At 41.6% G+C, this 25,838-nt stretch overlaps 1 protein-coding gene and 1 long non-coding RNA gene across 2 annotated transcripts in view; both read right to left on the bottom strand.

The window, feature by feature from the left end:
• The window catches only part of MRC1 (mannose receptor C-type 1), a 54,265-nt gene extending 37,333 nt beyond the window's left edge, over positions 1-16,932 (bottom strand). The window contains exons 1-6 of the mRNA XM_048511127.1: positions 16,450-16,932; positions 9,688-10,089; positions 8,337-8,510; positions 6,855-7,019; positions 5,288-5,401; positions 3,860-4,006 (exon numbers count right to left, since the gene is read on the bottom strand). Coding sequence (XP_048367084.1) covers positions 3,860-4,006; positions 5,288-5,401; positions 6,855-7,019; positions 8,337-8,510; positions 9,688-10,089; positions 16,450-16,507 — 1,060 coding nt within the window. The 5' untranslated portion in view covers positions 16,508-16,932. The remainder of the gene's footprint in view (positions 1-3,859; positions 4,007-5,287; positions 5,402-6,854; positions 7,020-8,336; positions 8,511-9,687; positions 10,090-16,449) is intronic.
• Positions 16,933-20,044: 3,112 nt separating this feature from the next.
• LOC125440867 lies at positions 20,045-25,830 on the bottom strand. Its single transcript, XR_007245758.1, has 2 exons — positions 23,481-25,830; positions 20,045-23,330 (listed from the first exon to the last, which is right to left on the bottom strand). It is a non-coding gene; the product is annotated as an uncharacterized LOC125440867 (long non-coding RNA).
• Between the last annotated feature and the right edge of the window lie 8 nt (positions 25,831-25,838).

Here is a 25,838-nt window from a genome sequence, read left to right as displayed (position 1 = left end):
CCCAGATGACCACCCAGGCCAACCCATGTTCTTCTCGGAAGCAGAACAATGTTCTTTTGGAGCATTCTGTCACGATAGCTGTTAACACTACTGTGCCACTCATAACATTAAAATAGCCTAAGTTGTGTGTGTGTTGTGGGGGAGGGGGCAATGACACAGGGCTTCTCCTGCTCCAACTGGTTCCTTGACAGGAGATGAAGGTTGATGATAATTATGTGCCTATATAGTTTCAGCACTTAAATGCTACACTAGCCATGTAACTATAGCTGTTGTAAAAATGGCTCTGATGGGACTCAAAAGATCTAGAAGAGGAGCCCAGAGCAAACATTTCTGGCAGAGTTGGAGAAGAGTTCAATGTAAGAAGATGTTTTGGAGGTCATGAATGTATAGGATTGCCATAAGTCAGTAGTGACTTGATAGTACTTAATACATACACATGCATGGAAACTATGCTGAGCAAAATTAGGGCCAAGGCAAGAGAATTTAGCTTTATTGCCACCAATAACACTCCACACACAACCAGAGAGCTAGTACCTTATGTATCTAGTACAATGTCTCTCTTCCCTTTTCTTCAAAGAGATGCACCATAGCCCTCCTTTCTTCATGTATCAACACAACAACCTTTTGAACTAGGTTAGGTTTAAAAACAGTGACTGGCCCAGGTCACCTGATAGGTTTCTGTGGTAGAGTAGGAATCTCAACCAAAGTCTCCTAGATCCTATTTTACGCTCTGCCCACTGCACCAAATTGGTATAAAAACTGATTGCTTTCCTGTGCAAAAATAGGAACACAGGATACAGGTCAAAAGGGAACAATTTTAACGTTGGCCCCTTCCACGCATACAGAATAATGCACTTTCAATTCACTTTCACAACTGTTTGCAAGTGGTTTTTGCTATTCCGCACAGTAAAATCCAGCTGCAAAGTGGATTGAAAGTGCATCATGCTGCGTGTGCGGAAGGGGCCATTGTGTTGCAAATTATTTAGGCCTTTCAAAAGAACAAGTGTTTAAAAATAGCTCAGACCCAGCTTTGGGTTTGACTGTGTCAATCAAGGTGAATGTTTTGGACCATCTGCTGAAAACCCATTAAGTATAAATTCATATGATTCTTCAGTGGGATGCTGGTGAGCCAATTTTACTGTGTGCAGGATTGCACCCATAGCATGGTGTGGTTGCACTGAATGCAATGATCAGAAATTTGGCGCATCAGGATGAAACTGCCGCACAGACTGCTCATGGTAAACTACAAATATGTTGGGCATATCACTACAGAAAAGGCATAAAAGCAATCTGTAAATGGGTTTAGGAAACACCTGCACATGTTGGAAAGCAGGGCAGGAAACTGACAAAGCATGCCAGAGAAGGATATTTACAATAATTTACTTATAAAGCAAAGAGGATTTTCCTGTGCAACTAATGCAAAATTTGCTGCCATATTTCTCTGTCATACAGGCTTTTCTTTCTCAAGCTGAAATGAAGACCAACACAAGGGCAGAGTCATGTTGCTGTCACTATTTTATTTATTTTGTTAGATTTATGTCTTGCCCTTTCCCAACCAGGATCAGGTTCAGGGTAGCTGGCAACATAAAATGGAGAGGAAGATGAGTTGGTTTTTATACCCCTCTTTTCTCTACCTTAAGGTGTCTCAAAGTGGCTTACAATCATCTTCCCTTCCTCCTCCCACAACAGGCACTTTGTGAGGTAGGTGGGGCTGAGAGAATTCTGAGAGAGCCTGTGACTAGCCTAAGGTCATCCTGCCAGTTTCATGTGGGGGTGTAGGGAATCAAACCTGGCTCTCCAGATTAAACTCTGTCACTGATGTGTTTAGGGTTTACACCAATTATGTTCTCCACAGCCCTGGCCCAATTACGGACTAGTAAGAAACTCTTAACCACAACATCACACTGGTTACAACTGACAAGGTGCTCTGGGTTCCCTTTAGGTTGAAATGAATTTGAGCATTTGAGAAACCATTCTGGAAAGGAAAGCTGGGGGGGGGGGGGACTGGCAAAATGGTGTGCAATCAGAAGAAGGAATCACCCAGATAAAAGTCAGCACCTTCCTTTGTATCTCTGGCTTCCAAGCTTTTAATTCCTGGCTATGGGAAAGTGCCTCCTACCCCAGCTCCTTGGGTTGAAATTCTATGTTTCAGTAGATGGGAACCTGCATTATCCCCCCCCCCCCAAGATTTCCAGCCACTCTGGTGGGCCCTGATGCCCCAGAGAACAGGAAACTCTGTGTGTGAGAGAATGAAAGAGACAACGGGGCCACGTCCTTCCCCATTCTAAGGGTTGCACAAAAGAATTTTATAAAAAAATACATTCAGATATATACAACCTCAAAAATATAGGTGTACCAAATATACCAAATTCAAATACTGATTTGATATTTGGGTTTTGGAATTTTTCAGGAATCCACTTTATTTGGGTCCACTATCCCATATCCAGGGGAATTCTGGGTGCCAGAGCAAGTTGCTCTTGAGGGTACAATAGCCAAAACTGCAGTTGCTGGTAGCTGTCTTTTGTATAACCCCAAAATTACAACTAAATTGGACCAAGGAGTTCAGTTCTATGGGCCCCTGAATAGGGTGCCCCCAGAAATTCTCCATTATTTACTGTGGAGAAAGTAAAACATCCAAGCTGCTCTCAGGCAAAAGCCATGCCTGCATGCAGCCATTACTCATTAAATCATGCCTCCCATGGAAGATCCCAAGTCCAACCCCACCCTTGCAGAACCCAATAATTCCAGCAGAACAACAAGCTAATGTGCCAAGCCAAACAAAACCAAAATCAAACCAGAGAACTTCGGCAGTAGAAACTTCAGGTTGGGGGACACTTTTGCAAACCCAGCAGAACCAAGTACAACTTACTGACACTCAGCAGAACCCAGTGCCACTGTGACAGTCCAAGCTCAACAGAACTAATGTCAAACCAGAGAAGAAAAAATCCCAGCATTGAGCTGGAAGCACTGTAAACACTGTGAAGGGAAGGCAAAGCAACTCTTGCAAAGAAACCAAAAACCCTTCTTGAATTGAAGAAACTGACAGAAGCATTGTGGCAAGCATATAGAACCCCCCTCCAAAAACAAAGTGAAGAAAAGAGTAGTGGAGGAGAGAAAGCAGTCCCTGGGAGCCTGCAAACACTAGCTCCTAATCTTACCAGTAGATCCCAGATATTTCCAGGAGTTTTCTGAAGCACTTTTGGGATTCCCTGAAAAAGCCTGGAAATATTTGGAAGACCTGAATATGCCTGAAAAATACTGATAAGGCATTTTTCAAGGTATATTCGCAGCTCACATTATATTATCTGTATGCAAAACCCTACTCCCTTCATCTGATCAGCTGGGAGCTGTCTGTTAGCAGTCAGCACAATTAAGAGGAAACAAAATGAATTTTAATAGCATGTCGTTCTACTGTAAGGCAAGACATACACACACACACACACCAACCCCTAATTTTGTGATCCTCTGATACAGTGAGATATCAATAGTGTCACAAACTTTAAAAAAAATCCAAAATGGCACATACTTCCACAAGAGACATCATCAGCTCACGAAAAAAGTTCATGCAGAAAATACCAGAGACGTGAAGTTTTTATTGTGCTGTTTAGCATCTGGAATGGTGCCTCAGCAAAAATACCAAAATTGCATTTTCCCTTTCACACGCACTGAATAATGCACTCTCAACGCACAATCACTCCCAGCTAGATTTTCTATCCCTTCTTTCCCAGAAATACATATTTTGAATATTAATATGTGCCAAGCTTTTCGAAAGGCCTCAGATACACACCTAAGCTTACAAAAAAGTACCCTTTTTCTATTGTCCCACTGCCAGGTTTTAAAATTGTATGCACTCACTCACCTGAAGGAATAGTAAATGAATTCAGAGTGGCATTCCCTCTTTTACAAATGTAACCAAGTTTCTTGTTACATTCTAGGCTTTCCCATTTTGCACCTTTTGAAGGATTAAATGTTCCACAGGTTTTTCCAGGCTCTGGGGAAGGGCTACCTTTAAGGAATGCGTACAAATAAGAAGAATGTCATAAAACAACAGCCTTCGTTGGAGAATTATTTTATAGCCACATTCAGGGCATTCATTGTATAATTCCATATATCACACCAGCACAATGACTTAAACTGCCATTTTATTTAAGGTGAAATCATCAGCTAAACACATCACCTACGTTCAATGACTAGGAGACATCAGGTCTTTGATCCTGTGATGAAGACATGAACAGGTGGGTCATTGCAAGCAAAGAAGCACTATGTCTTGCTTGATTTATATGTGATGCCTGGTGTGTAGAAACAACTGTAACCTTGTGGCATTTTCACAAAGGATGGTGAAAGAATAAAATATTTAGGTTATCCAAACCAGGCTGCACAACTTGAAATCCACTAAATCAAAAACAACTCACCAGCTACACACAGTAGCTTTCTGGTAATTTATCATGAGTCAAACTATAAATGGTGCTAGAATTCTGAAGTTTTTGGTCCTTAAAAGCCACCAGGGAGAGTAGTGAAATATGAATGGTTAATGTTCCCTCTCGTACTGCCAGAAATGGAACTTCCCATTCCAGCCCATGTAGGAAAAACTGAAGGGGTGTCAAACTAATTTGCTATAAGGGCTGGATATTACATAAATGTGACTTGGTAGGGCTGAGTCCGGGGGCGGGGGGTGCTTTCTCCACTACCTCCAGATGGCACTGGGGATACTTAAACTGACAAGCCTGCAGCAGGGTGGGTGGCTGCATTGACAGGGATTATCAGGCCCACTCATCAGGTGAGGCAACCACCCCCCTCCCAATCTGGCTCCAGATTGGGAGCGAGGAGGGTGTTGCCTTAACTGGCTCGTGGCCCTGATAAGCCCCATCAAGGGGGCAGATCTGGCCCCTGGCTGCGTGTTTGACACCCTGGCTTAAAGCAACTTGATGCTAAGGGAAGCAACCCATATGGGTCCCTCCAGGTGCCACTACTTTTTACATGTCTTGAATGTTAATTACAGAACTCTAATGTCCTGTCTGGTTTGGATTTAAGCAATCTGCCTTGGGCAGCTGGGGATGCAAAGTACACGGCTGCAAGTTGGGGTGAGCTTGGTTCAGTGGGTCTGATGCTGCCTAAATCATTTTGTGTGCTTGAGAGCTGTGACTATCAACACAAAACTAGAATGTCAAGAAGAATATGCAGAGAAAGGTATCTTGAGATACTTTTTTGTACTGCAGATATAAGAGAAAGACATCATGTATCCAAATGCGTGAGAGAGATATACTACAAGTAAAATATCCATGCTTACCTGGGGCCCAATTTAAGTATCTGAAAGGATGGCCACCACTCCATTGCCATCCACTATCAAAGTCCAAACTGTTAAGACCAAACCAGAGTTCAGAAGTTAACTTTGATGTCAATCCTAGGTAAGAAGCAGAGTAAGTAGTCATTCCGAGGAGCAGATTCCACAGAGAGCTGCAACAATTACAGAATACTAGACAGGACAAAGTAAATAAAAATGTAGAAGTGAAAGAAAATATTCAACTGTTAGAACTATCTCCCATTGCTACAACACTTTGATGGGATAATCAATAGGGACAAAAAGAAAATCCTTATTGTGCATCCATTTATGTCACAGGAAGTCTGTGCTGCTATTGTAACCTGTAAAAGTAACTTCCATACCTGCCTGTTCTATTTTTCATTAGCATGAAAGTGACCGGAATCTACAGTTCCTTGCTAAATACAGAAAGAATATTTTTCCTGGTCATTTCTGCATTTGCACTTTCTTGGGGCTGTTTTTGATATACAGCATGGGGAAACACTTGAAAATGGAACAAGGGTGAGAAATGGAACCAAATCAGGGTAGAGCAGCAATAGAGAAAAAGGTTATATACATGTGTAAGATTTGTTCGGTAATGGGGTTAGCATGTGGGAAATTCTATTTTATACCACTTTTCTGATCAGTTCAAAGCAGTTTCCAATAAACACAATGTGAAATAGCTACCTGAAAATCAATGTAACTGTAACACAGATTTAGTGAGCCAAAATTAAACCAGAGAGATCAGCAAAAGGAGCCATCCTTAACAGCTCGGCTTTTGCAGACTTTTCTAAAGAGGAGTGGAAATTATACAGCCTTTACCCCAGCTCTTTCCACCAGGACAAAAGCATCTGGAACTTGGCCTTGGCTTATTCAGTTGGTTCAGAATTGTTGTGTTCTAATAAATGCAGCTGTTTTATGGCTTCCTGTCCTACTAGGAAATATGATGCAGATGAGAGTCATCTCATGGGATCAGATCAAAGATAGTCAGTATCTTGTGTTTCACAGTGGACCACCAAATACCTCCAGATATGAAGAAACTGGTGTAGGTTCAAACTGATTTGCCTCAAGAAAAGGAACTTCCAGAGTGCAAAATGCAGCACATAGGGAGGCTTCAGCTTTAGCATTTCTTATCTTAGAAATCAAGCACTGAAAATACCAATATTGCTTTGATTACTTTGAGCAGTATTGATGAATATGATCAATATTAACTTCAATATTCATATTAACCATCTTGATCAATACCAGCATTGAAATGTCAGTGCTAGAGATATTTATTATAGGTATGAAGACATATTTTCTATGAATGAAAGCAATCACAAAGCATATGCAGACTGCTGACAAAACCAGAAATCATTTCTTCAGGTCTACCGTCACTTTTCATTGCTAACTTAAGTTCAGATTTCATAATCACTGGGAACAAACAAAACATTATTATTTCAAATCAGTTGAATATTTGTTTAGGATGGTACTGTGGCTTGTCCCAAGTATATCTGAAAACTTGTCTTAGACTTCATTATGTAAAATTCAGGAAAATCTTTACACATTAACAACTTACCTGCCAGATACATTTGCTCATGTAATTCTGTGATGCATAGCAAGTCTGCACTTTGTTGCTGACAACTTTTCCTTGCTTGGTACCATGTGAGAGCAGATTCTGAATTTATCTGGTACTGCACCTCAGTCAAAGGGTCTGTATCCCACAAGCTGTAGGTGCCACTAACTGTAGGGGGAACCAAGAAATATTTCCACTGTTCATAATGACAAGACCAAAGAAAATGAAAGAGCAATAGTGCAGACTAAAACTACTACGCAGAAATGACATACATGTTGGAGTAAGTAGTGTATGATGTACTAAAGGGTACAGAAAGAGAGAAAAGAAGAATCTTGCAGGGGACAGCACAGCAAGATACCAAGTTCTTTCTTGGTAAGTATCATGCTTTGTCTGTCTTAGGGCAATATCCTCTTTCTTCTTGGAAGCACCACATCACAAAACTTTCTCTCTTTCTCAGCTAGGTATGTAGCTAGGAATCTATCTATATTTGTTACTATTAAGTCTGTTAGTTCCTGAATAAAGCTTTGCCTAGACTTTAATCAACTTGTATGCTTTTATTGTGCAATCATTCTGCCAACAATACTTGTTTATTTCTCAGCTGAAACCCAAGAAATGCATCAAGCAAGCCTTCATTAAGCCTCCCAACACAGGAGCTGTATTAATAATACTTAAACCATGTGACAGTTTCCCTCCTGAATTCTGCCAGATTCTGTCAGGAAAAAATGAGGTTGTGGTCCTTAACAAAACAATTGTAGTATTTGTTGATCAGTTGACAGCCACTCTTCTATGTCTATAGATTTGGAAGGGCATAGCTGAATAGGTTTTCACGGTATCACTTCAGTCCTGTGCGGAATTACTCCAGTTTAAGTCCACTCAAGTCCACAACTGAACAGGACACAAAGGTAAGAATTATGAGGGGAGATTTTGTTTCCACTAGTGCACAGAACCCCCTCAAGGCACACACATAAGCCTTGGGCTGATGGGTTTTGAGAAGGGGAATTCAAGAAGGGGAATTCAAGAAGAATATATTACCTGCCCATAGCAATTGTTGACACATTTAGACATACATGCTTGACTGAATTTGTAAAGATTAACTGCCCTTAAGGTACTTTGGATGATGTTAGTGTGTAACATGAAAAGATGGAGAAAAAATGTGCCTCAGACAAGTGTCACTAGGTCAGTAATCAATCCCATATATCCCTGTGTTGGATCTTACAGCCTAACAAAAGTATTGTAGCTGCTTCCTTAAGTTTATCATACTGCTAAAAATCATTAATAATTGGCAATTACCATATTATAAGCTGTCTACTATCCAGCTATCAGGCAGATATCTAGTGAGATGAACTCAAATGTACTAACTAAACTAATCAATCAATAGCAGTGGAAGGGAATAGGTTTCTATAGGATCTAGTCCTAGATGGAATAACAATTTTGCATGACATTCAGTGCATTCCATAAACAAATTTTTAATCTTGCTGAGCTTACATTTTTGTGGACAAAATCCATAAAGCTTGTCTACATTAAAGTCTCTTGTGGTCGAACACCAGAGCAAGCCATCTGACCTGCCCTCGTTTGTACATTCAGCATACCATTTGCCAAGAAATTGGAATGGGAATACACATGGTGCTCCTTTGCCATTGCCTTTCAAGGTAAATGTATCTGAAGAAAAAAGGAACAGTTTAAAATAGTACAAAGCTGAATTAAACACTGAAGCTTCTACTTTATTATCATTATGAAAGACTTCCCTCATCAAAAAATGGGTTAAGATCTTAAAGTACTAGTAATCAAACCTCAAAAAATCAAGACGTGCTCTGTCACTGAGTCACAATCACTCTCCATTTGCATGCGTCACTCAGTTTATATTGCGTGCTATTTATGGGATCTATCACTAGTACAAACAGATGTTGCACCCAAGTCATGCTCTAACCCAGCAATCCTAATGTGCAGCATGTGAGAGCCATGGCTCCCGTCAGTATGGTGCCTGCTTGGTTCTTGAGGGGTGTGTGTGTGTGTGGCGCGGTATCCAAAGCACCATGAATCAAACAGAACAAAGATGGTGCTTCAAGTTACTCTTTATCAATGGAATGATGGAATCTATCCTGGCAAGCTTAGCACAACAGCTGTGCACCCTCACCTTGACTCAAGCCCCCCCACTGACCCACCCAAGGTGGCAAACAACCACTCCAAATTTTCCACCACCAGGAGAACTGAAAAGAGAAAAAAGGACTCCGCACAGTGATGCTTCTGAATTTGGCAAGGACACCAGAGACTAGGGGAGGTAACCTCGATTATCCCCTAGAAATGGCATCACTTCCTCCCCAAATGACACTGCCCCCAGGCACTGTTCCCAGTATCTGCTGGCATTTTCTGAGGCAATGTTGGGAATCATACCTTGGCCACAGGTACAGATGTTCTTATGACTTGTGTCTTTTGCGCTTGGAATCCTCTCTTCGCAGCTAAGCAGAGAGTAAAGCTGTCCCTTCTTTGGGAAACTGAACAGCTTATTCAAAGCAAATAGGTGTTCCCACCGCCAAATGGCAACCATTTAGTAACTTGCCCACCCCTGTCAAGTATTTTGTGGTTTTGTCTACCATACTGCGCTTCCTTGACATTACTAAATGGTCTGTTTGCTCAAGAAGGCTTGGTACCCTGTTCCAAGAACTTGTGAGTGATTCTGAGAAAGATGTTCATGTGAATGATCATTTCCCCACACACGTGTATTTGATGTGTAGCAAAATCTCCCTTGCTATCTACACAACGCAGGCACCAGGAGTGGGCTTTGTTTTCCTGTATCATATATTAATAGCACTAATAAAATCAGTAAACAAGTATTTACCTTCATAGCCCTGAGAACACAAATCATCTGTGGTTCCATAGACCTTCCACCGACTCCAGGCGCCTGATCCCTTGTACAACATAATATTTTTTTCATTTTTGTTTCCATAGTTGAAGAACAGGTCGGCTCCTTGGATTGCAAAAAGTGTGTCGTTTCGGCATTCCCATCTTTGGGACTCACTATTTGAATCACATGGATACAGGGTAATTGGTGTCCAGTCTATCTTTGAAGACACTCCAAAACATAACTTCAGGGAGACACTCATCAACTGATGACTGGAAATCCACCTGAATTTTTGTGCCTCATTTGTATGGTCACAGGAGCTGGTAGTGACGAAGTTGGCAGAGCGTGCATTTACACAAACCTTGTGGTCTTCATTAAATATTAAAAATGTACTGGTATCTATAGATATAAAGATAAACACTGATAACACCCAAAAGCAAAAGCCATGTAATAGATTTAAGACCAACCAAAATAACACCAAATTTGGGACTTCTGTTCTGGCTTACTTCGGACAAGCAGCCCCAAGTGGTGACCACCCTGTTGAAAACAAAACAATCCATATTTGATGAAATGTCTCTCTGATGACAGACAGAACCCATAGGTTCCATAAAGAGTCAGGAGCAAAGGAAAAGTATGGCAGTACTGGAAATTATTTTGAGCTGGTACATTATTTTGAGCATGGTACATTTTGAGCCAGTGTAAGACAAATTGCAGAGAAACATCCAACTTCTTTTCAGGAAAAATGGTTGAAAACTAGCTCTGTGTACCTCTCTCTGTCTCAACAAAAAAACAAACCAAAATTGTGACTTCATTCACCACATGCTGGACTATCTTTGTTTAAGAATGCTCCATGGAGATGGTCCAGCATGTGGTGAATGGTCACTTTTTCCTTTTCTTTTGGTGAGACAGAGTACAACTGCAGTTTTCCAAGAATGTAACTCTTCTTGGGATTGGCTATAAATCAAGCTAAAAGTCTTCCAAACCTGACAATGTCCACCTTTGCATATTCAAATAAGGTAATGCAAAATCCTATCATTGTGGCATTGTCTTCATCTTAGGCAGGTAAGAACATAAGAACAAGCCAGCTGGATCAGACCAAAGTCCATCTAGTCCAGCTCTCTGCTACTCGCAGTGGCCCACCAGGTGCCTTTGGGAGCTCACATGTAGAATGTGAACGCAATGGCCTTCTGCGGCTGTTGCTCCCGATCACCTGGTCTGTTAAGGCATTTGCAATCTCAGATCAAAGAGGATCAAGATTGGTAGCCATAAATCGACTTCTCCTCCATAAATCTGTCCAAGCCCCTTTTAAAGCTATCCAGGTTAGTGGCCATCACCACCTCCTGTGGCGGCATGTTCCAAACACCAATCACGCGTTAGCGTGAAGAAGTGTTTCCCTTTATTGATCCTAATTCTTCCCCCCAGCATTTTCAATGAATGCCCCCTGGTTCTAATTATTGTGAGAAAAATTTCTCTCTGTCAGCATTTTCTACCCCATGCATAATTTTATGAACTTCAATCCCATATCCCCCCTTAGCCGCCTCCTCTCCAAACTAAAGAGTCCCAAACGCTGCAGCCTCTCCTCATAGGGAAGGTGCTCCAGTCCCTCAATCATCCTTGTTGCCCTTCTCTGCACTTTTTCTATCTCCTCAATATCCTTTTTGAGATGCGGCGACCAGAGACTGGACACAATTACTCCAAGTGCTTGGTCGCACCACTGCGCTTTATATAAGGGCATGACAATTTTGGTTTATTATCAATTCCTTTCCTAATGATCCCCAGCATAGAGTTTGCCTTTTTCACAGCTGCCATGCATTGAGTTGACATTCCCATGGAACTATCAACTAAGACGCCTAAATCCCTTTCCTGGTCTGTGACTGATAGAACTGACCCCTGTAGCGTGTATGTGAAGTTTGGATTTTTTGCCCCAGGTCTGCTAAAGCTTTGTGATAGTGCTCATGAGAAAACAGAGTCAGGAATGTTCCACCAGGTATATGGTTGAGGCAGCTGCGATTAACATCTGAGGCTTCCCCATCACCTTACATCAACTTTTATCAATATTACCAACTTTATCTATTTAACTAACTCTCAAACATTAACCTTTATTATTATTACCTGATCCATTTGGGTTCCTTGGTGTGTTAATTTTAAAATTGTACTGGGTTGGAACCAGTCACCACTTGGAAGCTTGTTTCATGTTAATGAAATATTTAAACGTATTGTCGAAGGCTTTCACGGTCGGATTCAACTAGTTCTGGTGGGTTTTCCAGGCTGTGTGGCCGTGGTCTGGTGGATCTTGTTCCTAATGTTTCACCTGCATCTGTGGCATGTAACAGTGTGTAACAGACTTCCCTCTGTGATACACCTCTGAAGATGCCAGGCACAGATGCAGGCGAAACGTTAGGAACAAGATCCACCAGACCATGGCCACACAGCCCAGAAAACCCACCACAACCAAATATTTAAATGTTTAATGTATTGTTGAAGGTTTTCACGGCCGGAATCACTGGGGTGTTGTGTGGTTTCTGAGCTGTGTGGCCGTGTTCTAGTAGCATTTTCTCCTGGCGTTTCGCTTGCATCTGTGGCTTCAGATCATATGAAGTTGCCAGCCACAGATGCAGGTGAAACATCGGGAGAAAATGCTACTAGAACACGGCCATGCAGCCCGGAAACCACACAACACCCTAAATGTTTACTGTTTTTATTGTTTTATTATTGTTGTAAGCTGCCCCAAGGAGGGGTGGGATATTAAAACTCTCTCCTTCTCTATAAAACTATAACAATAAGTAACCACCCACCCACCCACACATATCCTGCCCCATAAGGTTTGAAGACCTTATGCTGCCTTCAAAAGCATGTTTGAAAAAGTTTGCAACATCTATTTTGAATGTACAGTAGCATCCATATAAGCATATGGAACTTATTGCATACCATCCTATGTGTTAAAATAGAATGGCATGGTTCATACATAGAACCTCAACTATGCCATAGTGGGACCAGCTTAACAATTGATCCAAACTACAGAATTAAACACATCCAAACTGCAGAATTAAACACAATTAATTACTTCCTAGAACAGCTGGAGTATGGAGGGAAAAAAGAACCAAGGTAGGAATAAGGCTTCAGGCACTCTGGGTACGAGCAAAGATCACTGGGTTTGTACTATAAATATTTGATCCTATAACAAGCCAAACTACATTTTATTTGTATTGTTGACATGCCAGTGGGTAACTGTCCTGGAGAAGGATAACCTGGAAATGAATGTCCTTCCATTTCAATGAAAAAGCTGACCTAGACTTATCTCATCCATTCTCTGGTTTCCTCCTTATGTCCCTCTTGGCTTCCAGCCCATTAACAAATATCAGAACACTGATGAATACTGGAGACAAATTCTTGCTGTTTACTAGTCAGTTTTCCTTGTGCACAATACAAGGAAATGTACAATTATCAACAAGGTGATAAAGTCTTTTATTACATTGTTGCACTAACAATTAGCCCAGATTTCTATAAACTAGTAATGTGCCATGCCTGCAATTTTCCTAACTATTTATGAGACGGCAAGTAAAAAGACTACTCCACTTAGCACATTGAAAATTTATCCTAAGTTGAAAGGACCTTATTTGGAGAAAACCAATCTCTTGCTGATACACTAGCAATCTAGAACATTGTCCGCCATGATCCTTCCTTCCCATTGGAACCAGCAATGTTAAAAGTTCAATTCAGATCTGCAGTAAAATTCTCTATAATAAGTATAAACATTGTGAGGTTCTACTCATTTTTACGGGGTGTGTGTGTGTGTGTGTGTGTGTGTGGCTGCCTTGGTTGTTGAGTCCACAGCAGGCTTGCCAGCCCAGATCAGCATGGGAGGGGGTTGTAAACTACCTTGGCTGCCACGCTCGCCAGCCCAGAATGGCAAAGGGGGAAGTGGTTGGCCCTGGGGCGATGGCTGCTGCCTCAGTTGATGAACCCACAGCAGCCAAAGCCAGCTAAGATAATCACTGGGGGAAATGTACAGCACTGGGAGGGGTGGCTATCTCTGCTGGTCAGCCCTTAGCAGGCTTGCCAGCCCAGATCAACACTGGGAGGGGAGCTCACTCAGCTGGTGAGCCTGCATTAGGCTCCCCAGTCCAGATTGGCACTGTGCAACTGGCTCTTGGACGTATGCCTCCCTTTTGACAGCATATGTCCTTGAAATCCCATGGGGCTTTCTGGCAGCGGGTACATTTCAGGGCTCTCTTAAGCTCCCTGAACCACTGGAAGCCTTATTGGAGACAGTGGGTAGAGCCATAGAGGTGCCATGTCTACATTTGGATGGAGCTGCCCAACCCGTGTGTGTGTGTGTGTGTGTGTGTGTGTGTGTGTGTGTGTGTGTGTGTGTGTGTGTGTGTGTGTGTGTGTGTGTGTGAGAGAGAGAGAGAGAGAGAGAGAGAGAGAGAGAGAGAGAGAGAGAGCTTCTTTTCAGCCAGGATTGTGTCCATGTGAGAGGATTTTTTTCAGTTGGGAAAATGGAATTTGATAAGGGAGGTGGGAGTGATACCTGAAGAGATACTTTCCTGGAAATATAATAATTATAGCACTTTAAAACATTGAGAATAATAGTGGGAGAGGAGAGGAAGGAAAGTTCCATCATGCCTTTGGAAGAGTTAGTTTGGATCCAACCTCTGGTTATTTGAATTTAAAGACATATCTTGCAATTCAGTTTGAGTAATCGCTGTACCTAACATCTGGCCATACTACTACAGGCTCTGTATCAATTGCTTACTGAATAAGTCAGAAAAGGCATTAGTTACATTGTAGCAAGAATGCAAGCTACATAATTATTATGCTGATCACATGTCATGGGATGAAAGTGCCAAATCCTGGACTGTCTGCAAAGACACTTCACCATTTGTGAAGATTGCACTTATTTTGCGAAGGTCTGACTAGAAATGTTCATACGACTGCATTTGTGTTTTTCACCTAGCTCAGCATTTCTCAAACTTGAGCAATTCACAGAACTCCTGTTCTGATGGATTTTTTCCCATTCTCCCAAATCCTTTTATTTATTCGTTAGATTTAATAAACAGAGCACCCCAAAGGGCTCTGATGTACAATGAATAAAAACAACCATTAAATCACAATCTAATAATTAAAACAACTCTAGTTACATAAAACCTCAACAACAGAGATGTCTAAACATTAACTGGCATCCTGGAACAAACCTCCTACCGCCCCTGGGAGAGGACCAGACACAGCACTTGGCAGCCAATGGTGGTAGTGTTGGGGAAGATAGCTGGGGTAGGTGGAAGGATGGTGGTAATCAGCTACTGCCCACCCCCCACCCCCCCTGGCCAATGGAACCACTCCGTTTTACAGGCCCTGCAGAACTGTTCAAGGTCCCGCAGGGCCCTGATAGCTGGAGGGAGAGTGTTCCACCAAGCAGGGGCCAGGGTGATAAAAGCCCTAGACTGGGTGGAGGCCAGATGCACCAAAGAGGGGCCAGGGGCCACCAGCAAATTTGCCTCCGCTGTTGGCAGAGGCCTAGTTGGGACATTCTGGAGCTTTCTGGAGCATGCTACAAATTGGGGCTGGCCTCTTTTCAAAATACTCCTGGCAAGTCATGGTGTATCCTGAGAATGCTTCCATTCTGTCATACATTCCTGGAGATCTCAAGGACCCACCTGGAACCTGCCAACTTAGCTACAAGGTGTCTTTGTGCTTTTCTTACAAGACGAGAAACTTTTCTTACTTGTTAATAAATTCTAGATTGAGGTGAACTGGGATGGGAGGGACTTTCAGAGGGTAGCAGCAGTCATTGCCACAGGTTCTCTTGAGCAATTGAGGAGACAATTGCCCCTGCTGCCTAACCTGTGTCGGAGGGTGGGAGGTAAGCATTGGCATTCCTAATGCATACTGTTGGGGGAGGGTCTCTGGTACATGGCATCTTGCTGAGAAACCAGAAGCCTGGAGATGATCCTGAATGGTTGCAAGGTACACAACCATGGGTGTACCTGCAAATCCATATTTCTATCTCCAATTAAGAGTACCCGTAACATTTAAAAAATGATAGAAAGCTAAACAGAGCACTTGATGTGGCCAGATGACTTTTATAATGTATTACTAGTCAACAAAGGGGGGGAAATACATGTAAACATATACGAAATGTATTTTCTTGGCTTCGTGTCGTGTGTCTGCTTGAGCTGAAGATTTGGAGAATCCTAAAGATTAACAGAACAATCTTAAACAGAGCTACCCCCTTCTCATTCGCTTGCTAGTGATGGACCTGGGACCTAGTCTTGGATTAACCGTCCTTCAAGCTGGTGGCCAGAGACAGTGTTCAGTGGATAAAATCATTTCTTTCATGCCCAAGAGCACATATCCAATCACGAGAAAAATGCTTAGAATAAGATAGCAACATTTTATGACTCTGAGAAGTATCTAAATGTTGCACAACCGGGACTGGCATTTTAGGGTTTCTCTGTAAATTCTCTGATAATTTCCAATGTGTATATATTCATTCAGGCAAAATACATTTACATATAAGACTTAAAACATTATTTGAAAGGCCAAAACGTCAAGCAACAAAATATCAAGCAGACTCTTTAAACAGAAAAGGCAACACACACACACCCCCTCACATTTTGGTAACGTTCATTGTGCAATTCAACTCACCGAGCGTCTCATTGAGAAGTGGAATTGACTTTCCTACTTGTGGAAAGTAAATCAGAGTTTTAATTTCACCTTAACACCCATATTCTTGGCAATAATCTAATAAAGACTTACCCAAGAGTGAAACGCCTCGCAGAACCGAAAGAAAAACCAGGAACAAAGGAAGAGTCATTGTCAATGTATTACTAACCACTCTCTCCCCCTTTCTCTAGAATAGGAAGGGTAAGGGGTTCTTTTTGTATCCTATGCTGTGGAGGCCCGAAAGGAGGAAAGTCATGCTCATTTCTGAGAACTGACAGTTCAGGAGTGCATTCTGGTTTGTTAGCGATAAGGAAATGCTCTGCCACATGGGGCATTTTGGAATAACAGGAATTCACAGTTCAAGCTCTGCTTTCCTATGCTAATTTCACTACAGAAGGGAAAAGGAAGGAAGAGCTTCCACATAACTGCAGGTGATAAGGTAATGAATGTTCAGCATGTTTTTTCTCGGACTACCTCACAGTGAATGTGGGAAACAAATCAGTTACTGCACAGCCTCGAAGAACATCTCTCGTTTTTGAAAGGGTAAATTCAGACAGTATTTTCCTCAGACTTCATGGATAGAACTGAAAACCTTTAATTTATTTTATTTATACCTTTTTTTATTTATACCTTCTATCCAATTCAGGATAAAACCTTAAAAGAACAATGATAATTATTCCTAGCAGCAATGGGAAAACAAATACCACCCAGGGTCCAGCATTAAAACCAAGAAAACTAGTTTCAGCAACCCTCAAGGCTTTCTAGAAAACAACTGTCTTCACCATTGTTTGAAAGGCCAACAATACATATACTGAAGTGAATATATTTTTGGGATTGGGGATTCCATATATCAGGCTAAATATATGCCAGTCCCTAAGCCTTATTCCAAAGAGTATGCATTGCCCTCTCTACATTTTATCCCCACAAAAATCCTGTAGAGTCCTGCATGATCATCCTTGGGGTTTTGTTTTGAATATATATCTCCAGGCTTTCCATTTGTGAAAGGTTTCCAAAATTAAATAATTAAATAAAATAGACAATATAAAAGAGGACAATACAACTATCACAAAACACAAAACTACATGAAGGTAAATCTTTAGAAGCACAGGGCAGGGGGAGAGAACAGGAATGCTAAAGCAGACGTTGTCCAACTATTAAAGAAACTGTCTTAGCCAGGCACCTAAAATAAAGCTGGATTTGCACCATGCTATTGTGTCTGGAAAGAAATGTCTACTGGACAGTGGCGTAGCGCCCACGGGACAGGGAGGTTGCGACATCCAGGGTGCGTGCTGGTACAGTAGCGTGCCCAGAATGTGGAGGGGATGTTCTGAGGCGGGTGGTGCTGCGGCAGGGGTGCAGGGCGCACGTGTGCCCCAGGCACAGTTCCCCTCCCTCTGCCCCTGCTACTGGGGCACAACAAATGTTCCCCCCAAAAAATGCCATCAATGTTATCACCAGAGCATACAACTGTCAAGTTATTGTCAGTGTTTATATATTTTAGGAGAAAGTGCCACATAAAGAAGTTACACAATTTGCTTAATGTCATGTGATGACATGATCAGAACTGGGAAAAATATCTTGTCACTTACAGCACAGGAAGAACATAGTTTTTTTGCTGTGTTAAACAAATTCATGCCAACTTCTGTATGCGCGTGATGAGCAACTTTATTAGAATAAAGGAAACAGATTTCGCTCCCCAGCTCCCCTGAGATTTTCATTTGCAGAACATCAAAATGACATGAAATACCCGTGCTTCTAATGAGACTTTGATTGCAAAATCACTCTCATTAAAAAGAGTATATAAAACAGATTATACAAAAAACAGATTCGGGCAATACTTTTTCAGGAAGTTTTTGTTGGATTAACTTGGAAGTCCGCAGTCACACGTTGTACAAGGAACTAGGCTATTTCATCATTATAAAGAGCAGATTTTCCTGTGATTTCACTTCAAAATATGTAAGTGCTTTTACAGAATGTTACTTAAAAAACAAAAATCTCACATTGTCAAACTTTTTCCATTTTCCATCTTGTGGTTTCCAGTATCATGGATGTTCAGCCAGATACATATTTCTGCTTATGTACAAGCTGGCAAGCCACTAATTTTTCTCCAAACTGAAATAAATCAGAGGGAAGATGGATTCAATATATTTGTGAGCCTTTGTGACTACTCTGCCATTAAAAAATTAAACTTGTTGGAAACATTTCCTGCCTTCACTCAAATCATCTATTTAGACACAACAAGAAAAAGAAGTCATTACAAGTGGCCAGATTGGTGTAGTGGTTAAGAGCTGGTGGACTCTAATCTGGAGAACTGGGTTTGATTCTCCTGAGAGACAGACTCTTATCTGGTGAACCAAATTTATTTCTCCACTCCTACATTCCTGCTGGGTGACCCTGGGCTTGGCACAGTTTGTTCAGAACTCTCTCAGTCCCACCTACCTCACATGTCTGTTGTTGGGAGTGGAAGGGAAAGGAGTTTATAAGCTGCCTTTAGCCTCCTTACAGGAGAGGAAGGCAGGGTATAAATCCAAACTTCTCTTCTTCCAGTTTTCAGTTTTCCAGCGAATAACGTTTACAATTGTCGAATTAGTGCTGTTCTAAGCAATTCATGAGGTTCAAGGAAAGCTGCAATTTCAAGTTTTTGCTAAAATTAATTTTTTTACCAATTTAGTCTTCTCAGTATCGATCTAGTCCAGTACTGTCTCACAGTGGCCAACCTGTTCTTCTGGAGGTCCAACATCAGAGCATAGAGGTTGAGGCCTTCCCCTGATGTTACCTCCTAACACTAGTATTTAGAGGTTTACTGCCTCTGTCCCAACTACAGCTCCTTTTAGATGGTTTTGTTCACTATGTACCCTTATCCAGTGAGGAATCACAGTGAAAATGGTATCACTGTATCATGGTCAACAAGAGCAAATAATTCCCTGTTGACGGTCTTGTGGTATCTTAAAAACTAAACATTTTCGTTTTCATGAGCTAGAGCTCAATTTTACTGAGTCTTACACAGGGCTTGTGTAGAAGGCCAGACCTTGCTTAAAGATCCCAGGGTCCTCAATCTTTTTGATTCTGAGCCACTTTTGGAATTCTGACACAGGGTAGTAGGCACATCCCCAAAATAGTGGCCGCAAGAGGGAGCTAAACACAAACTGCGAGGGAGTGAAGTCATGCAAAACTCTAATAGTAACTCCTTAACAACTGAGGCAGAAGTGCTGTTGAACAGCAGCCCTTTTGAAATGAACACCATTTTAAACATCACTTTTAGTCTGTCAGTGAAGATCTTTGTGCTGTTGTTGCAGCTGATGCTGAAGTAACTTTTTTTAAAGTCAATCAGTTCTCCAAAGGCTAATAAAAAGGCTTGTTAGGCAAAAGCTCCACTTGGCCCCACCCACTTTGGAGGGTCCTTGGAAAGATGTGGCAGGTACTATGGCACCCACAACGTGCCAGGTTGGTGACCCCTGCCATAACTTAAAACAGCTTATTGCCAACCATGAGTCACCTGACAGAGGGACAGACTCAGCAACTAGCATAAACCAAGACACTTCTTCCAAAATTCATTCAGGCACTATCTAAGGGTATGTCCTTGTCGAAGGGTATGTCCACTTGGTCATCCCCCAGCAGAAGCCCTCATGTGCCAATAATGCCCTTCTGCTCTCTCCATGGGACAAACAGGCCAGCCCCCACACGAAAGGATGGAACAAATATGACTTTAATCACAATATTCAGAAAACAGTGCGAGAACATTTCAGTCTCCAAAAGACATTGTGTTGCTGACCTGAAAACAGAAACAAAACTCAAACAACCTTCATATGAAAACCAGGATAAAAATGCTGAATTATATTCATTAAGTTTGCATAATATTCCCCCTTTCTGCCTGAAAATGGACTTCTTAATGTTATTATTTTTTTTAAAAAAACATAGACCCTTTTTTCTTATCAAAACCAGTGACACTCATTAAAGGTGTTTGCAAACTAGGATTAACTAATGCTTTGTATTTTTCTGGATGAAACATGTATGCATTTTACCCTGTACTTATTGCATTTTATGGCCCCTTACCCTCAGTGTTTATTTTTTAAAACTTAAATGAAAGGTTGCATAGTGAGGATCTTCTTGTTGAAGCTGAAATGGAGGGACACTTACCCTGCTATTGAATTCTGTAGGTCTCTAAGGTACCACAAGATTCCACTTTACTCTTGCGGCAATATACTTACATGGCTGTCCCTCACAAATTACTGTGTGTTGTCTTCACTTTGAGTAGGGAGATAGGACGAAAGCAGAACGAATAACTATCCCTCGGGAAATAGATCCAATCTTTTTATTTTGCCATTCTGGCAATCTCATTGGCTACCAGTACCGAGTAGCAAATCCAGCCATTGTCAAGAATAGTTACACATGACTGATCGACTGTGGATAGGAGTACATGCTATCTTAACTAGTAAGTTTCATGCAAGGGCAAAGGTTCATCATTTCAACACCAGGGGTATAGTTCCTCTTTGTCCATCTGCTTAGAAACAGCTTTCTGCAAAGGCTGTGAAAAAATTGCTACCTAATTGGGGGGTGGGGGTGGCAGGTGGCAGGGTTATATCTCACATAACAGTTTACTTCACCTTATGTATGAAATCCACATTCAGCAGTTCAGTGACTAATTTTACTGTGTATCCTCATGCAAATATGTGCTCATATAATAAGTAATTTTAATTAATACATTTTGTTCTGTGTACAACAGTATTTGCATACTTGAGACTTGCTGAAGGTCTACATACAGATTATATGGTTTTCTCTCCCAGAAGAGGACCAGAGATAGGCATTTGAAGCCTCAAGATCTGTTAAACCTTTTCAAATTACAGGCTCTGGCTTTATGTGCTCCTGTAGGGTCTAGCAATTGTAAAGTTACAATGTTAATTATGGTACACTTAGGAGAACACACAGTGTAAGTTGTGCCTACTATTGCATTACAGTTTGATTAGTTGAAACTATTACCAGTGTCTAGAATAACAATAGCAAAATTACAGTCCACCTACTGACAATTTCTCCAAGAATTCACAAGGTTATCAATAGCTGTATACAACAGCAAGACAAAAAACAGAAAAGTGCCAATTTCTGTCTAGAGTTTCAAAACCGGTTGCTTCATTTTATATATATAGAAGCCAGACAGAAAAAAATATTTAGGTTCAAAATTTTATGGCATATGCAGTAGCAAGAAACACAATGCAAATTTTAGAGAGACAAAGTATAAAGTCATCTAAAATACACGCAAAAGTATTTCAAGCAAACAGTACAAGTTGCTTTTCATGTCCAATTCGGCACTCTGAACATTGATCAGCCGCGTTCCAAGATGCTGTCCTCAGGAGTTGTACATTTTTAGCCAAATAACACAACAATTATTTATTTTGGTTCGGTACAATTAATGGTACAATTCGGTACAATTCCCTACTAGAATTGATTTTTAACGCTCTGGGATTGTTTTTTTACTTTTACTTTTTTTCGGGTTTATGTCTAATAAAGGTTTGAACTGCTACCTACTAGAATTTGGAACAGTCACCCTAAAACAGATTCAGGAAAAAAAGAAACTGTGTCTAAGACTGGACTGAGTAATGTTATAATTTTGTAATTTATATCTTGATAACTCTATTATGACATTACTAACAGCAAAGTCCATTGCAGGGGAAGATGCAGTGGGCCCTAGCAAAGGGTGCAGGGGGAAGCATTTTCCCCTGCAATGGGCTTTGCTGAGGCAGCAGTCCCCCCCCCCTTCCCAGCTATGCTTCCCACCTACCCAGTTCTAAGTTCTGAGTCTGTGGCTTGGGGGTGGGAATGCTCAGTAAACTGTGGTTTGGGGAAGGTGGAAAGTTGAGGATTGGGGAAGGTTTGGAAGGTGAGGCATGGAGTGGAGGTAGAGTGGAAAGGTGAGGTGTGGGTGGGGAAAGGGTGGAAAGGTGAGGCTTGGGGTGGGGGAGAATAGAATGGGGAGGGTTGGAGTGGAGGAGGGTGAAAAGGTGAGGCTTGGGTTGGGGAGTGGAATGCAGATGCTTGGGGTGAGGGGGTTTGCCGGACCAGCGGAGCAGCGGGAGCCAAGGCAGTCCTGCTCTGCCAGCCAGGATGGTCTGGTGGGAATGTTGGGGAGGCAGGAGAGCCTTGCTGGGCCAACAGAGTAGTGGGGGCCAAGGTGACCCTTGCTCTGTTGGCCAGGATGACCTGGTAGGGATGCGGGTGCAGTGAGAGTGCCTTGCTAGGCAAGTGGGGCAACAGGCACCAAGGTGCTTTGCTCCATCAGCCAGTTTGACCTGCTGGTGGTAGCAGGGGGAATGGGGAGGAAGGCAGGAGGCCTGGCAGGAGAGGAGCCTGGCACCTTTGTCTGCAGGGCTTTTTTGAACATGACTGCACACCCTCAGCCACGCACTCTTCTGCGAACCCATTGGCTTGTCGTAACATTAGGAGATTATGTAGGGTAAGATGAGTCTCGAGGGATCCATTTTTCCAAGTGATCTGACAACCCTCTGACTCACTGGGGTATTGGAATTCTAATTAGAAGCCAGAAACAAATCTGCACTATTAATTTTAGCAGCTTTCTGTACATAACCAGTAAAGCTTAATTCAACGGTTTAATATTTTAGTTTTTTTATGCTGCATGTCTAAACAGATAACAGATATGCCATTAAAGGTCTCATTTCAGTAAAGCTTAATTCATCATTGTAGCTGGGGTAGCAAGAAGTGTTTCTTCCATCATATTGGTTGGGTTGGCTTGCTGAAGACAAAGAGCAAACTCTTGTGCACCTTATTGCACCTGGCCTGTACCTGTGACACCATGATGGACTGTATTGCACAAGTTAGTTTAGAGAGACCCTGGCTTAGATGGCTCATCTCACCACATCTCAGAAGCTAAGCAGGGTCAGCTGGGAGACCAACAAGGAAGACCACAGTTGCTATGCAGAAGTAGGCAACAGCAAACCACCTCTGTTGGTCTGTTGATTGAAAACCTTATAGGGCAGTGGTGGCGAACTTTTGGCACTCCAGATGTTATGGACTACAATTCCCATCAGCCCCTGCCAGCATGGTGAATTGGCCATGCTGGCAGGAGCTGATGGGAATTGTAGTCCATAACATCTGGAGTGCCAAAGGTTCGCCACCATGGTTATAGGGTCACCAGAAGTTGCAACTGATGGTGCTTCCACCATTGGATAGCAAACTGGGCCTTTTGTACCAAGGGCTTCACTGAATAGATAAAAGTCACTCCCAGATATCTAACTCTATCTTGTACATAACTTATCAGATGCAGAAACAGCAGTTCCTGGAACTCTTCCAATTGTTAAAAAGTTCTCTGTAACGTGCACACTGCTAACTAGCACCTCATTTATTATTATTTTGGAAAAGTCACTCTTTATACTGACAGATTACATATAAGCCCTATAAATATGCTACAAAGAATTCAAAGTGACTGAAAGCAAAATTGCCCCGAACTGTAGGAAATCTGAACGGAGAACCTTTAAAGAATTATTCAAGTACCACACCTAACTCTTTAAGATCAAACAAGATCACACCTAACTCTTTAAGATCAAACAAGATGAAATGTACAATTAAGGCAGAAAAGTGGTGCTCAAGAAAAGAATTCAGTGAGAGAGAGAGAGAGAGATGTGTCAATTACATGTAGCCGATGTTCTTCAAGTGGTCCTCTGTGAGGCCATATACAGGGGCTTCTGTACTTGTGCAGAACAACTTCAAAAATATTCTAGAGCTCTTGCCATCAAGTTCACATTCATGTACCTTTCTGTTCCAGAAGAGAAGAATTATGCACTGCTCAAGGGATGGAGCAGACATCCCCCCCCCCCTTCATAACCTCTGGAGACTTTTCTTAATATAAAATCCAGGAAGATACTTGCAAGGGGGAAGGAAAGAAGAATTTGTGCAAGAGATACATAGTAGCAAACAGTTTGTCTGAGTGATTACTGTATGCTCCTAAATAAACAGCCGCCAGTCTACCTGGAGAAGAACCCCGCTGCAACCAGAAGAGTGCACCATCCTAAGTGCTAACAGGTAGAAGTCTATAGAATTCAGTAAAATTTCAAGTCTGGAATATTCAACTTTCTTTATTTGATGGGTCTGTAAGGCCTGCTGACTGTCCCTTTGACACGACTAATTAGCTACAGGACAGAAAGATAGAAAAAGAAGAAATATCCATTGGACCATCTACTGAAATATTTCATAAGTCAAGAGGAAATGGCTCTCCACAATCTGGAACGAAGGTCTTAACAACGTCCTACCCGAGATCCTGGAGATGATAAGAATTTAACCTGAAACCATAGAAATCCAAGCCATGTATTCTAAGGCATGCAAAATTCTTCAAAGCTTCTCCTTGAGCGAAGAGGCACAAGCACAACGTCCGTTGTTAGAACTCTAGAAGGTCTCCTGTGTTCCGCACAGGTACAGAATCCATATGTGAGGGTACTAAAAGCTAAAGGAGGCCACAAAGCATTTAATGAAAAAACACACAGCCAATCTGACAATTATGGCCAGTCCTTAAGAATGAAACTTTAATATATGTAGTGTAATTATTTTTGTTCCAGTTTAAAAATGCCATTTACTCACAGCCAAAGTAATTCCTCTGTCTTTGGTGTGATCTCCACCAGTATACACAGCATAAAGTTCAGCATTCAGGTAACACACACACACACATACATACACACACACACACAACCGGCATGGAAATGTCAGGTACATTATTTAAACAATAAAATGAACGGATCAGATGTGCTTCATGGTCCCATTTGTTTAGCAGCTTGCAAGTTATTATTTTGAAGATCACCACTACTCATAAAAGCAGAATTTTCTTTGAATGCAGAGTGTCTGAAGTCCCAGACCCTTTACTTTGGCAGATAATGTCATGTAGTAGCACCAAATGCTACAGAAGGCAGGACGCACTTGCATTCAATATAATTAATGAAAACTGGGCAGTTCAGTTTCATGAGCACATCCATAGCCTGTAAGTGTATTTATGATATGCAGGTTAGAGCTTTCCCCTACACCTTGAACAGACATCCTTATAAAATCCATGAAGATGGTCCACCAATTCATGATTAATAAAACAGTAATGTAAATTATTTAACACTGTTATTATATTCACATGATCACCATAGTAATTCAAAAACAGCCACTAACACAAACACGCTATGTGTACATAACATATATGCCACAACAGTTTGCCAAGTTGAGTCTTCACAAACCAGCCAGTTTTGGCAGACATAAATAACCCTTGTACCAATGTTTAGGCATTTGAAAAGGAATTAAATGCCCTAGTGTAATTCCTTTGCAAATTTAAAAAAAAAATCTAAAAAGTCAGTGCAAATAGAATCATTAAACTTGTTCACCAAGATTCCTATTAAGCCGAGGATAACCCTTGTTTAAGATATTAAAGGAATAAACTTATAACATTGTAAACTGCCTTCAGCAGAGGTTAGAGCAGATTAGGAATCCAAAAGTCCTATATCCTA

Source organism: Sphaerodactylus townsendi, linkage group LG11 (genome assembly GCF_021028975.2).
Source record: "Sphaerodactylus townsendi isolate TG3544 linkage group LG11, MPM_Stown_v2.3, whole genome shotgun sequence".
In the NCBI taxonomy this organism is placed as follows: Eukaryota; Metazoa; Chordata; class Lepidosauria; order Squamata; family Sphaerodactylidae; genus Sphaerodactylus; species Sphaerodactylus townsendi.
The sequence above is the reverse complement of the archived record's forward strand: the minus strand, read 5'-3'. Positions and strand labels throughout refer to the sequence as shown.